Source organism: Cotesia glomerata, linkage group LG7, assembly GCF_020080835.1.
Source record: "Cotesia glomerata isolate CgM1 linkage group LG7, MPM_Cglom_v2.3, whole genome shotgun sequence".
Classification (NCBI taxonomy): domain Eukaryota; kingdom Metazoa; phylum Arthropoda; class Insecta; order Hymenoptera; family Braconidae; genus Cotesia; species Cotesia glomerata.
In genome coordinates this window covers 23,741,774-23,757,469 of record NC_058164.1, presented here as the reverse complement: position 1 = coordinate 23,757,469, position 15,696 = coordinate 23,741,774, and the positions used below count along the sequence as shown (strand labels likewise).

Here is a 15,696-nt window from a genome sequence, read left to right as displayed (position 1 = left end):
TCATAGTATTCATAGCTTTCTGCTTACAGTGTAAAGTTCAAGAACAGTAAATACAGTTTTTATCCTTGAATAATATCTTTAATATTACAAACATGTCGCGAATTACTTTTGATAATATTGAATACGAAATAATTGATGCTGGTAGTAATGGTGATTGTTTTTTTAAGTGTGTTGCTCAAAAGACAAATAGCCGAGCTAGTACAGTTCGAGCAAATGTTGTATCACATGTTGTTGAAAATTGGATATCATTCGAAACTTTTGCTGAAAATATTTTACGGGTGAATAATAAAAATTCTTATAAACTTAAAATGGGAAAATCGGGTGTACATGCATCATTAATAGAGTTCAAGGCAGCAGCAGATCGCTATCGCATTAATATTATTGTCATAAGACTAAATAATGATGGGTCACATTTTAGGATATTGAATAGTATGCCAAGTTATAATGATACAATTTATTTATTACTTTCCGAAAATAATAGTAACTTAAAAATTTAAAAACCTGTTAATAATTTTTCCATGGATAATAATGAAAATTCTTGCAATATTGATTTTATTAATACTAATGATCTTAAAAATGATGTAAATGTTAATATTGATAAAAATAGTGCAGAATTAATGGATTGTAACGATTCAACAGAATCAGAAGTGGATACTGATGAGTTTGACTTTGAAAATGATAAATTACTTGAAAAAAAAGTTAAGTATTTCAGTAAAAAAGAGAAAATTTTAATTTTAAAAGCAGCTAAATTTTTTTCTCGAGAAAAAAAACAAAATAACCCTATTAAATTTGGAAATATAATTGAAAGAACAGCGGAGTGCTTTGAAATATCTTCGAGCAGTGTTCAACGTATTTTAAGGAAGGATAAAAGAAAAGAAAGCTTGCAAATTGCTTCGAAATTTGGTAGACCAGCAATTCCGTTTGATATTTTTCTCCAAGGAATGATTCGACAAACTATCCATGGATTTTATGCGGAAAAAATTTATCCTTCTTTGGAAATGGTTTATAAAAAATTACAAGAGTGTGAACACATTCCCGATTTCAAGTTAACGACACTTAAAACTTGGTGTAAAAAATTGAACTTTTTTCAAAAAAAATTTAGCAAAAAATCCGTTTTGATAGAAAGTGTATCGATTGCCGCACAAAGAGATACTTATCTTCGTAAAATAGCGGATTATCGGAAAAATGATTACAATATTTTTTATACTGGAGAAACTTGGTGCGATGCTAATCATTCTAAAAAATGTGGTTGAATAGCAACAATTGAATTTAATTTGGAGGGTGTCCAAACTGATTGCAATGAAAAAGAGGAAATTTCAAGTCCAGGATCAGAAAAAGTTATAATTTTAGATATTGGTGGAGTCGAAGGATTTGTTCCAGGTTGTAGACTTTGTTTTATCCAAAAAAAAGACGCAACTGATGATAAAAAAGTAAACGCTGAAGATTATATGGTATGGTTCCAAAAAGTATTACAAGTATTACCCAATAAATCTGTAATTGTTTTAGATCAAGCACCGCATCACAAAATACTTGATCCTGAATTTCGAAACCCAACTATCGGTTGGCAAAAAGAGAAAATTATCGAGTGGATTGTTAAGAGACCAGTACCCCGCTTCCTCAAGACATTAATGAATTTGCTGACTTGACAAAAAATGAATTATTAGAATTAGTAAAGTTGTATCGTTATCCTCCAAGATTTTTATTTGAAAAAATAGCTCAAGAAAAACGCGGGAATGAAGTTGAATTATTATGGTTACCTGTTGCTCATTGTGAATACAATCCTATTGAACTTATATGGGCTTACGTTAAAAATGATGTAGCTAGAAATAATTCTACGTTTAAAATTGATGATGTCCTAGAATTATGCAGAGATTCTATGGAAAATGTTACGGCTTCATTGTGGTCTGATTGGATTGAACATGTGAAGAAAGAAGAGGCTAAAGCAAGGAGAATCTGCATAAATATGGACCGCGAAATTGAACCTATAATAATTAGAATTAATGAGAGCGATGAAAATGATTGTAATAGTGAAGATGATTGTTAACGTGATTAGTAAAATGATAATTGTAATAAAAACTATTTTTATTGTAAATATATTTACTAATTAAAAACAGGAATTTTTATTAAAGAACGTCTAATTGTATAAAATTGCTGAGTAAGATTTTAATCTTAGATTATGTTCAAATTTAAGAATTAGGAATTTTTTTTATGAAAGCAAAATTTGTATTTATATTTAAATAAAATAAAAGAATTTTTTTATAAAAAAAATTGACCATATTAATAAATTAAAAATAATAGACTTTGATATAGTAAAGAACAGATTGAAGAAAGAAAGTAAATTTTTATAAAATTTTTGCTTTCTTGACTATTGAGGTTTTTGAAGATTTAAGCTCATCCCGATGTTACACTCATCAAGAGCTTTCATTTGAGTACCTACATGCATTTTTGATATATTTTTCATATTATACTTTCTAAATGGGAGAAACTTTTATTTTTTTTTTTAATGCCATTGAAATGTGACATATACAAACCGATGAGTTCAAGTTTCTTTTATCTCAATCTAAAATTACAAATTGGAAAAAAAAATTTTTTTGGGGTTTAAAAATAAGTATCAATTTCTTCACGCTGATTTTTTTGGTGATTACTTGAATATTTTTAAACGCAATGATAAAAAAAATGTTTTTTTTTTTTTTTTTTTTTTTTTTTAATTATCGTAATTTATAAACAATGGTCACTCACTAATTTTTGATCAAATATAGATAAACATTTTTTTCAAATTAGAATTTATAAAGGATGAAATTCAAAGTACATTACAAACTATGAAATTTGCTTCTAATTTATTCAATTTTTTTAGACCTTTTTCAAATATACCTGGAATATTATTTTTCTTTATTTCTTTTTCTTGTACTGTCTAGGTAAAAATATTATAAGTAGTTAGTTAGGTTCAAAAAGTAGCCAGCCCAAACTTTAATGACAAGAAAAAAATTATAAAATATTACAAAGATGATTTATACTTTTTTTTTTCATTCATAAACTATTTTCATTCTAAATAATATCTGTAATTGTTTAGTCACCCTAGTTATTTTGTTTACATACTGCCATGAATTGAAGCAAAGATATCGTATCATAATCTACCTGATTGCGTGACCGTCAAAACAAAAACAAGAGTTTGAAGAACCAAATTTTTGGACATTAGTCAATATTTTATGAATGACACTGTCCTAGTTCCCTAACTTTGGAAATCATAAAGGTGAAAACAACTCATTGTTTAGTAACAAACATTTTGGGGCGCGTAGAATAATTGTAATTTTGCTAACACGTATAGATGTACACTCAATCAACGACTTAAACAAAAAAAATACATTCACACAAGGAAAAAAAATTAAAACTCTTATGACAATCTGATTCAGTTATTGGGATTACTGATTAATACTAAAAGGTTAAATCAAACAGAGTAATTTTGGTATATTATTTTAATTACAATTGTAGTACATTCAAAGTTATATATTACACTTAAATTACAAAAGTAAATCTTGTAAATTCCAAATACACTTGAGTAACTTAACTCGAAGCTTCCAATTCAATTAATCTAATTTAACAGCATATTTTTTAACAGTTAACTATAAAATCTCTCGAATAGTCTGCAAAATTCTAAAAGAAAAAAGCGCATGATAAATATTAAAAATTGTTTCACTTTAGATAAAGATCCAAGAATTTTTGTTTTGTTTAACGTAAAAATTTTTATTTAGTATTCTGCAATAAAACAAACGATTGAAGAAAATAGATCTATTCCAAGCAAATCAAATGCAAACATAACATCCTCCAGCTATCACAATGTTTTGAATCAGTATTAAAACAATTCAGTATTACAACAATTAATTTCTTCATTTTCAAAGTTAGACTTACTGTAAGCAAGTTTGAACTCCTACTGCTTGATTACTGCGTATAATATTGGTATTCTTATTTATATCTGTAATTGTTTAGTCACTATAGTTTGTTTTGTAAATATCCGGTCTTTAATTAAAATAAAAATGACGTATCATAATTTTGTTAATAGCGTTACCGTCAAATCAGTAGAAAATATTTGTGAAACTCAATTTATTAACTGTCGTCACTTTTTCGTCTGTGGTTTGTCTGAGTTTCACAGCATTATTTATATTTGTAAAAATGCTTGCCGTAAGATGGACGGTGTGGCTTAATGTATATAGAATAAGCGAAAGGAAATTTAGTATAGACCGGATAGCTCAAATGGTAGAGTGGGACTCTTACTTTGGTCACTGACCTGTAAGGACCTAAGCTCGGAAGTGTCCCTCCTACACAATAGGGCCTATACTTAGTAATTTGTCACATTTCTGAAATGATTAAATACTCAGTATTATTCATCTTCAATTTAAATAAAATTACCAGTTATATCAGTGAAGTTATATAGTTAATTAACCTAACTAATATCAAGGAGAAGTCAGTCCGGTCAATGATAAACGAGTCATTAACGCAGGAGGCTTCTCCCAAAGTGAGTAGTGCAAATCCATCAACCGATAAAAACAGTGCAGTGACTCCAACATTTAATAACACAACATTAAACTATGAAATCAAAAAATTAGTGGAAAAAGCGAAAAACAATCCTATCTCTGTAGATGATATCAATAATCTATCGCAAAAAATTGTGCTTCATAAACTCAAAAACAATAACATTAGTATAAGTGCTCTTGTAAAAAAGCCAACAAACCGGATAGTGAAAAATTCCTCTATGAAGAGGAAAGCGAATCTAAAAGGGGAAACCCCACCTCCAATAGCTAAGAATACATCAAATTCAGTAGACACAGACCCTATAAATTCAATAGACATGGAAACAACAGAATCACCAGAGGACAAAATTACCAAGCAACTAAAAAGCTTGGAGTCCACCATAGTTGAGCTCAACAAAGTTATTGAAAACCTCACAAGGCAGAACAACCAACAACACATGATGATTACTTCACTACAGAATCAACTCCAAAGTAGAAGTATCTCATCAAAAGTACAAAATCCAGACACAGAAGAGAGCCTCTCTCCGCCATCACCTCCAAAAAAATTAAAAGGATCATCCACGGATTCATCAATCCAGTCAATAACCTCATCAGATACGCATACCCTCATCGAAGGATCCGTAAATTCTCCCACTGCCAAGGACAATAAAACCATTACATCTGATGTCAGATCAAGTAAGCCACTACCAATCAAGGTATTCGGTCAACAGTGTCAAACCACTGTTAATATTCTGAACAAACTAAATTAAGATAGTAATTTCTCAACAAAAATGTTAAAATACAATAAACACACAATAACTGTCAACAATGTAAAAGATTTTAAAACAATAAAATCTGCTCTTCAAGCAGAAAAAGTAGATTTCTATACAAACACCCTCAAAGAGGAGAAAGAGCAAGTATTTTTATTAAGAGGACTTGAGGGTAACTACATTCCTGAAGATATCCTCAAGGACCTAATTAACTTAAAAGTCGAAGGAATTCAATTTTTAAAAGTACGTCAATTTAAAACCAAAAAATCAATTCTCGAAAATAAAACATGCCAATTTTCGCGGTCCATTTATCTGCAGATAGTATTGTGAAAAATCTTGAAAAAATCAATAACTTTGATTATCAAATTATCCATTGGGACAAATACAGAAACCCTGACATAGTACAATGTTTTAACTGTCAAGGTTTAGATCACACATCTAAAAATTGCAATCGCACATTCAAATGCGTCAAATGCGCAGGAACACATAACTTAAACGAGTGCCCAATTGATGAATTGAAATCAGAATCATTAATGAACGATAATCCTCCAATAGATATTAAGAGCAACCTTAAGTGCGTATTATACAATGAATTTGGTCATCCGGCATCTTACAGAGGGTGCAACAAATTCAAAGCATTTAAAGATAACGTTAAAAAATTACAACAAAGACAGAAAGAAGAAAGAGAAAGGAAGCTAGCTAGCATCAATAAATTAATTAATCCTGCTGTTTCTTTCAGAGACATTATGAGAAAAAACTCTCCAAATGACCACCAAAACAATTACCATACCCAAACACGCCAGAACCAAATACCTATACACAATTATAACAATCAACATTCCCAGGTACCAAACCCTGACCTTTCCAACATATGCCTACAGTTAAAAACCCTCGCCGATGCAGTATCAGCCACAATAGGTCGAGTAGACGACCTTTACAACCTTCTTACCCATACACAATCCAATAATGTCTAATCCCTTAACAAAGAGTCATAAGCTCACGAGCGAACTGTCCTTCATTGCACTAAATATAAACTCTCTTATTTCTCACAATAAACGTTACAACTTAACACAACTCATAAATCACGAAAATCCAGATTTTGTACTTCTTGGTGAAACAAAATTATCTCAAAAATATAATCCTATTTTCAATAACTACAAAATACTCAGAACAGACAGACTCAACTCTACCCAAGAGGGAGGCACAGCCATACTCATAAAAAATTATTTTAAACACACCAGGGTTTTTCCCAAATGTCTAACAAATGCGCTATGCATCGAAAGTACGGCAATAAAAATTAACATTTCCAGCGACAAGAAACTGTTTATTCTCTAGGTTTACTCTGCAGATAACTGTAAAAAAGAATTCATCGAAGAATTATCAGCCTTATTCAATGAACTAACCTTGACGACCCTAACAACTTTTATATTATAGCTGGAGATATTAATGCCAAACATAAAGACTGGAAAAACGAGAAGAGAAATCCAAAAGGTCGGGCTCTTCACATCTGGCAGAAAGACAGCGAAATAAAATTCAGAATAAACATACTAGGCCCCGATCTAGCATCTTATCCTGCGAGTGAATCTTATCTTGACATATGCTTAGCAGACAATCTCATCAATTTCGTAAATTTGACGAATAATAACCTCATCACCTTACCTTTTGAAAGTGACCATAACGCAATTAAGTTTAATATCACCATCGATTCTCTCGTACATATCGAAACGGAAGAAACGCGACACAGTCTAAATTATGCAAAAACTAATGGGAATCGCTTTCACAGAATACTCAACTCTTACAATACCTCGGAATTACCAACAGACAGAAACCTCTCTAAAGAAGAAATAGACAAAGGACTTATAAACCTAAATACAGCTATCACTAACGCAATTAATAAATCTACTCCAAAAATCATCCCCAAAAACGCGACGGATAGAATCGTAAACGACCATATCAAAAAATTACAAAAACATAAAAACTACATATCTTCACATATACACAGACTGCGTAAACTAGGCATAAAATCAAACAACTCATTAATCATTTCATACAAAAATACATTGAAAGAGCTTAAAGATAAAATAAACGATGAATTCCAGAAAGCGTCTAGCATATATTGGGAAAGAAAAATTAGAAGCATACCACCGAACGACCCAGTTAAATCGCTCCCTCAAATTAACAGATTATTCAGAAAGAAAACCACTTCCTCTATTGACAATTTAAAAGTACCTACAGATAAGATTCACATACTAAACTCAGCGGGCCTAGACATAAACTCTCTTTATAAAGACAGTAACAATAATTGCATCATCATGTCCCCCTGTGACAAACTTAATCTAATCGGTGCTCATTTCGAGGCAACTAATAATCAAAACATTAACATGGGTAAAGATGCTCATATAAGGCTAGTGAACAAAAAAATCAATGAACTCAAGACTAAAATAAACCTCGAAGAGCAATCCAACCTTTCCTTACTAAAATTTTCCAAAAATACCCCCTCCACATATCCCCCAAACGAGCAATTCCCAGATTACTTTACCTCTTTTCCAGAACTCCAAAAGATCTTCAGGAAACTAAATAACAAAAAATCTTCCAGTTTCGACGGAATACCCAACATCATTTTAAAAAACCTCCCCTCTAACATTATATACTTCTACACAATACTATTTAACAATGCACTCAATATCTCGTATTTTCCCTCTCAATGGAAAAGTGCTAAAGTTGTAGCTCTAAAAAAGAAAGACAGACAGCTCTAATCCCTCAAGTTATAGACCCATAAGCCTGCTACCTAATATAAGTAAAATTTTCGAGGTGATAATAAACCAGGCAATCCTCAAAATCTGTAAAGCAAATAACATTTTACCTGACCAGCAATTTGGTTTTCGTCAAAAACACTCAACGCTGCATGCCATTAACAAATTTACATCTGATATCTGTAGAGAACTAAATGCGGGAAAATGCGTTGGCGCTTGTTTTATTGACCTAGAAAAAGCTTTCGACACTGTATGGCTCGACGGCCTATTTTTCAAACTTCTTTCTTATCATTTCCCCCATCACCTTATCAAAACGATCTGGAATATGGTTCATGGAAGATCGTTTCGGGTATCAAACGGCTCTGAACTATCAGCGCTTTCTTACAATATTTCAAACGGCCTACAACAATGTACAGTAAATTCACCTCTTTTATTTAACCTCTATACCATTACATTATTATCTCTATACGGATTAAACGTAGACGAAGACAAGAAAGCCATAGCGTTTGCCGACGATCTCCTAGTTTATGTCACCGGCAATAAATCAACAGTTATAAATACCTCACTCCAGATACTCTTCGAAAATATCAATAGCTACTTCCACACATGGAAACTTAAAATGAACACCTCTAAATGTGAATCAATCCTATTCCGACCGACATTAAAAAACGCACATTGTGATGTCAGAAAAAATTGGAAAAATTTCCAAATTCAAGAAAACAAAAACTCAAACAAACTAGTCCTTCATAAAGACGTAGTAAGATACCTGGGTGTTTATTTATTACCTAGACAATAAACTAAACTTCTACTCACACATAGACACACAAATTACCAAAGCAAAGAAACAATTTAAAAGCCTGTCTAGATTATTCTATTCTAAATTTCTGAATAAAAGAGTAAAAATTTTGTGTTACCAACTCTTGATTAGACCAATAATCACATATGGTTGTCCTATATGGTTTAACATCCCACCTATTGAAATGGAAAAGCTGAGAAAATTTGAAAGACAATGTCTGAGAGCTTGTCTGAACATGTACAAGACACCTGACTCAAATTACACCAAATACTATAGTAACCTCACACTCTTAAACTTAGCTAAAATAGAGCGTATCGACAACCATATCATACGTCTATGCCGCAATCACTTTGTTAGTGCCTCCTCCTCCACAATAAACAGCTTAATATCTGGTCCATTTTACCCACAACCAACATATTTTCAAATAGCAATGAAGTCGGGATTCACTCCTCTCGAAATATTCACTTACTTGGACAGTCTGGGCTACATACAAGACTCAAACAGTATACCCCTAATATACCACGTCAAAAGAGGTCCCAACACAAAAGCTATTACTTATGACCCAAAAGCATTATCATTCTTAGACCTAAAATACTGTACCTCAATACCCCTTAAAGATGCAACAAATAAACCTCATTCCCGCAAAGAGTATTGGTGGCTCACCTAATCACAAGTTCTTTTTCTTTAATTGTTTTGTTGTTCTCTTTTAATAGCTTCCTCTTTCTTTTTGTCTTCTTGTTCTATTCTATTATTATGTTATATTTTTTAATTTTAATTGTTGTTGATTTAATGTCTCTCATGTACTATTCTAATAACGTAAGCCTTTTTTATGAAAATCAAGTTTCTTTTTTAGGCTAACTAGTATAAATTATGTATTAACACTTTATGTATTTAACACAATAAGAATAAAAAAAACTATATTATTTACTTCACTATGTACAGCCCCTGAGGCTTATCAGGTATTAAGAAATATCATTTATGTTATCCTCTATGAGAGCCCGTATGGGCCAGGTAGACAATTTATTTTAAGTAACAGGTCTTACGTTTATACCTGTGTATTATGTTTATATCTATGTATCAATGATTTTAATAAATAAACGCTTGAATAAAAAAAAAAATGGTAGAGTAGCCGACATGTCTTCGGAAGGTTCTGGGTTCGAATCCCAGTCCGAGCTATCTAATACTTTTTTCTCGCATATTCTATAAACTCACATTAAGATGATCCTCTATAAATTCCTTTCTCAATCCTTTCCTGCCAATATCCTGTTACGTGAATGTGGAACGCTTCACGTAATAATTACCGTAACTTCTATTCTTTCCTGCTTCACAGCATTATTTATATTTGTAAAAAATGTGGAACGAACCATGTGGACGAACCAAATGTCACATATTTTATGAACTTTTTTTTTTTTTTTTCATTAATCAAATACGACTTAACTAAGAAATTTTTTTTTCTATAAAAAGGATATTCCATAGTGACTGGTGGGACATTTGACTTTGGAATTCCAAAAAGACTAGTTACAGCCATTTAAAAATGACTAAATTTCGAAATTTAAAGAAATAGTTGGCAATTGGGTCATTCCATGTCAAATTGACAAATAGTTGGAATCGATCTCTTTCGATTTGGACAAATTTTAGTCAGAAGTTTTCGTTTATCATAAAACGAAGTTCTGCCAAAAGAAAAACAATAAAAAAATTTTTTTTAAAAGATATGAGAATTCAAAATTTTGCAATTTTTTCAGTTTTTCAATTTTGTTTTTGTAATATCTCGAACGCTATTGTAGATATATATATAGGAACGTCACCTATAGGAACGGCCTTTTGTTTGTTTAAAAGGGGAGACTTAGGGTTATTGAAAAAGAAATATTTTGGAAAAAAATTTTCAAAAATGCCAAATTTGTCAAATTTTTAATTTTTGAAAATCGTTAAAAATGACGATCGAAGTTAAAGTTTTAGCTCAATTTTTTTTGTATAATACATTGTACTCATCTTGAAAGATTCTGAAATTTTTAGAAGGGTGTTTTTTTTTTTTAAAATATCAATTTTTGAATTAAAAAAAAAAATTTTTTTTCGTTTTTTGCAACTTTTAAATAAGGTAAAGTTATGCAGATACACAGTATTGTAATTTTGAGGATTAAAAATTGAATACATGGCGTGGAAATATTGATTAATAAAAGGGACATTCCATAGTGACTGGTGGGACATTTGATTTTGGAATTCGCCATCAATTATAAGCTATAATTATGTGACTGAAACTTATACTATAGTAAAATTTATCTTATAATATAAAAAGATAACTAATTAATAACATCTCTTTGTCAAAAACCTCCATTACTTTTGAAGTTTCTCGTAATTATCATTTAACTGAGTGTGACTGGTGGGACTAAGAAAAATCCTTCTCTCTTACCAAAGGTATACTTAAAGTCCAATTTCAGTTCGACCACTAAACTTTTAAAAAATACTTCCCTTAAAAATACAAAATTAATCCTACAAACATTCAATATTATGAAGAATTAGACTGATTACCTACGTAGATACAATTAAAAAAATTTTTAACTTCCCGCTAAGAAAATTGAAAATTTTCAAAAATCGGGAAGTTATTGGTTTTACCCCGTTTTTCGAAAATCGAGTTTTCATCAGATCTCGACGTTTTGAGGTCCTAGGAAGCTTTCCTGACTATTCCCGCGAGGGTGTCACTATGTCTGTATGTATGTGTGTGTGTGTGTGTAAGTATGTAAACCTCTTATAACTTTTGAACGGTTGAACCGATTTCATCGCGGTTGGTGCCATTCGAAAGGGCTTCGCCAAACTTAGATTTCCTGTTAATTTGAACCGATTCGGACCGATAGATTTTAAGAAATTTGGAGAAATCTAAAAAAAAGTAGGGAAAAAATTTTTTCTGAAGTGGTTTTTTTGGGATAACTTTTAAACGGCTCAACCGATCGATTCCAAAAACTAATCAGCTCTCAACCTTGAAAAACCACGTCGATCGCCGCCAATCCGGTCAAAATCGGTTGATTCGTTCGAGAGATATCGTGAACGAACGAAAACCGAAAAAAGTGTTTTTTCAGAGTTACTCCGAAATTTCTAGTTTGACTAATTGAAACTTAGAAATTATTTATAAGGCCTAAAAAACTACGTAGAATGCCGCCAACCGCGTAAAAATCGGTTTATTCATTCAAAAGTTATTGCGGTATGAACATTCAAAAAATAGTGTTCTATGAAACTTCTATCAGACTTTTGAGCTCAAAGAGCTCAAAAGCATAGAAAAGGTATCTTTTTGAGCTCGGAGAGCTTAAAACAACACACAGATTGTACTTTTGAGCTCGAAGAGCTCAAAAAAGCGGCCAGGTATTAACGGAATTAGCGGGAAGTTGCAGGGATGGCCTTTAGGGTCAACCGTTTTCCTAATTTTTTTTATTGTGACTGGTGGGACAAGTACTAAATGTTTACATCGTTATTTATTAAAAAGACTTTTATATTATTTCAACCTTAGAAACATTATTGTTTATATATTTAACTGTAAATTATTTAGGATAATTAAAAAAAACTAATAAAAAAACACAAATAAAGGATTTAGCATGCTGATAACACGATCTTGATAAACTTAGGTGTTAATTAATAACGAACATAAAAAAATTTTCTATAAACTAATTATTTTCTATAAATGTTCTATAAACTAATTATTAATATGTTAGTTAATAACAAATATAAAATGAATTTGTTCTTAAAACTATTAAAACAAAATTTGACCCGGATACAAGTTAGTACGGCTGAAAAGTTACTAAGAGAGAAAAATCGATTTTCTTATTGATTAAAAAAAATTTTCTTTACAAATTAGTAAAATATAAACTTTTAATAATAAATTAGAGCTAAATTAGAATGAATTAAAATTTTTTAATTTTAGTCATTTTCCTATTTCGCATGAAATGCCCCAAAATCAAAATTTGTATTTATATTTAAAATAAATAAAAATAATATTTTTATAAAAATAATTGACCATATTAAAAATAGACTTTGGTATAGTAAAAAATACATTTCAGAAAGAAAATTTTTAAAATTGCTAATTTCAAACAAATTTCTATTTGATTAAAAAAATAGCAAAAATTCTAATAATAATTTATCAAAAAAACAATTTTTATTTTTCATCATTAAATTTAAAAAATTTCAATGAATTACCAAAAAAATTGATATTTATGATTTTATAGAAATAAAAAATTGACGCTTATTTTATATTTTGTTGATTTTTATTAAAGAATTAGAGCATTACACTCATTAAATACAATTGTATATTTTTATTTACAATATTTAAAAAGTTAATATATTCTTTACAATAAATCAATGAAAAATACATATACTTTATATAATAAAAAAAATATATAATAAATTTAATTAAATTAAATATTTGCCTTTAAAATTTATAACTTTTTTTTTTTTTAAGCGAGTGTATTTCATGAAAAATATTACCGGCAAGAATTTATTCACCAGAAAAAAAAATGTTTGATAAAATCGACACTCGATTTTGATTTAATTACAATGGCACGTGACACACTGGCACAATTAATTAAACAGAATTGAATATAATTAAAATTTCAATTGAAAAAAAAAAAAAATGTATTCCATTCACTCTTCAGACATTCATTTATTAATTAATTAAATAAATTCAACTTATTAATTGATTAATAAAAATTTAATATGCACAATAATAAATCCCTAGTGGCCTAATTTCATTTTTAATTATCACAGGCCCTTATTTTATTTTTTCTCTATCTATTTTATAATTATCTAGTTTTTTTTTTAAGTTTCCTATTAAATTTTTTCAAATTTTTTAAATTTACTGGTAACTATACAAATTATTATTTATAATTATTATTATCATTAAATTTTAATAACAAAATTCAGAAAAAACAATTGGAATAATTATTTTGATTTGGAAGACTTGCAATCACTGATAATAATAATAATTATAATAAAAATAACAATAGAGCGATTGGAGACCAACTTTTTAAAAAATTTTTCATATAATTGATAAAAAATTTTTTTTAATTACTTAAATGTAAAAAAAAATTTTTAATGTTGGTTTTTTTGCCGCTCTAATAATAATTATTAATTAATTAAAATAAAACGATAACAATTAAAAATCATTGTCCCAGCCAGAGACGTCATCAGGAGGTGGAGGTTCTGAGTCTGGAGGGTATTCGTCGAAGTTAGCGGTGTCAGTGGCGTTTTGTACCCTGGGCATTATTGGAGGCTCCAGTGTCCTTGCTCTCAGACCTTCCCAGTTGAAACCATCGAACCATCTACGGAAATAATTTGTGAGTTAATTATATTGTTTAGTTTTTATTAATTAATTTAAATTTGAGAATAAGAAAGATTTTATCTTGTGAAATATTGACATTTTTTAGGATATAAGCTCATCTTGATGTTACACTCATCGAGAGCTTTCATTTGAGTACCAACATCAATTTTTCATATATTTATATATATTATATATATGTATATATGATAAATATATAAAAATGCATGTGGGTACTCAATTGAAAGCTCTTAATGTGTGTAACATCAGGGTGAGCTTATATCTTTAAAAAGGTCAATATTTAAGAAAGTACAGTTCAATTTAACAAATATCTTGTGAACTATTGACATTTTTAAAGATATAAGCTCATTCCGACATTACACTCATCGAGACCTTTTATTTGAGTACCCACATCAATTTTTCATATATTTATATATATTATATATAAGTATATATGAAAAATATATCAAAATGCATGTGGGTACTCAAATGAAAGATCTTTATGAGTGTAACATCGGGATGAGCTTATATCTTTAAAAACGTCAATATTTAAGAAAGTAAAGGGCAATTTAACAAATATCTTGTGAACTATAGATATTTTCAAAGATATAAGCTCACCCCGACATTATACTCATCGAGACTTTTCATTTGAGTACCCACATCAATTTTTTATATATTTTATATATTTATATATATAGAGATTATTTCATAGCTTGTTTATTTTACAAAGAAATTAAGTTAAATTACTGTCAATTATTTAAATCGAATTTAGAATTTCTGCCGATTGTGCTAAGGAGAGGTGACGTCAGGAATGATTATCTACGTCTGCCAAGAAGTAATTGTGCAATTTATGAAAACTCTTTCCTAATTCATGGTATAAAAGTTTGGAACTCGTTACCGGCCGAAATTACATTAATTGACAATTTCGAACAATTTCAAAAGGCTTGCTATGACTTCTTCTTACAATAAATGTTAATGTTATTATTTTTCTGTTAATATGTTATTATTTTAAGAATTAATATGTTCTTACTTTTAATAATTTAATATCAAATATTTAAATTGTATTAAAAACACTGTATCAAATGTATACATGTAAACGATAAAATTTATGTATTGTTGATGGTCCTGAAGGAGCTTAGAACTCTAGGATCAAATAAATTTTTCTATCTATCTATCTATCTATCTATATATATGAATATATGAAAAATATATAAAAATGCATGTGGGTACTCAAATGAAAGCTCTTGATGGGTACAACATCATGATGAGCTTATATCTTTAAAAACGTGAATATTTAAGAGAGAGTAAATGACATTTTAACGAATATCTTGTGAACCATTGATAGTTTTAAAGAAATAAGCTCATCCCGATGTTATACTTATCGAGAGCTTTCATTTGAGTACCCACATCAATTTTTCATATATTTATATATATTATATATATGTATATATGAAAAATATATCAAAAATTCATGTGGGTACTCAAATTAAAGCTCTTAATGAGTGTAACATCAAGATGAGTTTATATCTTTGAAAATGTAAATATTTAAATTAAGAAAGTACAGGGCATTTTCACA

The 15,696-nt window shown here is 29.5% G+C and overlaps 1 protein-coding gene across 4 annotated transcripts in view; it reads right to left on the bottom strand.

Annotated features, from left to right (window-relative positions):
- Positions 1 to 13,920: 13,920 nt before the first annotated feature.
- Positions 13,921 to 15,696, bottom strand: part of LOC123268458 (cGMP-dependent protein kinase, isozyme 2 forms cD4/T1/T3A/T3B) — a 75,248-nt gene continuing 73,472 nt past the window's right edge. For all 4 annotated transcript variants that reach the window (XM_044733518.1, XM_044733519.1, XM_044733522.1 and 1 more), the window contains one exon: positions 13,921 to 14,124. In XM_044733518.1, the coding sequence (XP_044589453.1) occupies positions 13,959 to 14,124 (166 nt within the window). In that variant the 3' untranslated portion in view covers positions 13,921 to 13,958. The remainder of the gene's footprint in view (positions 14,125 to 15,696) is intronic.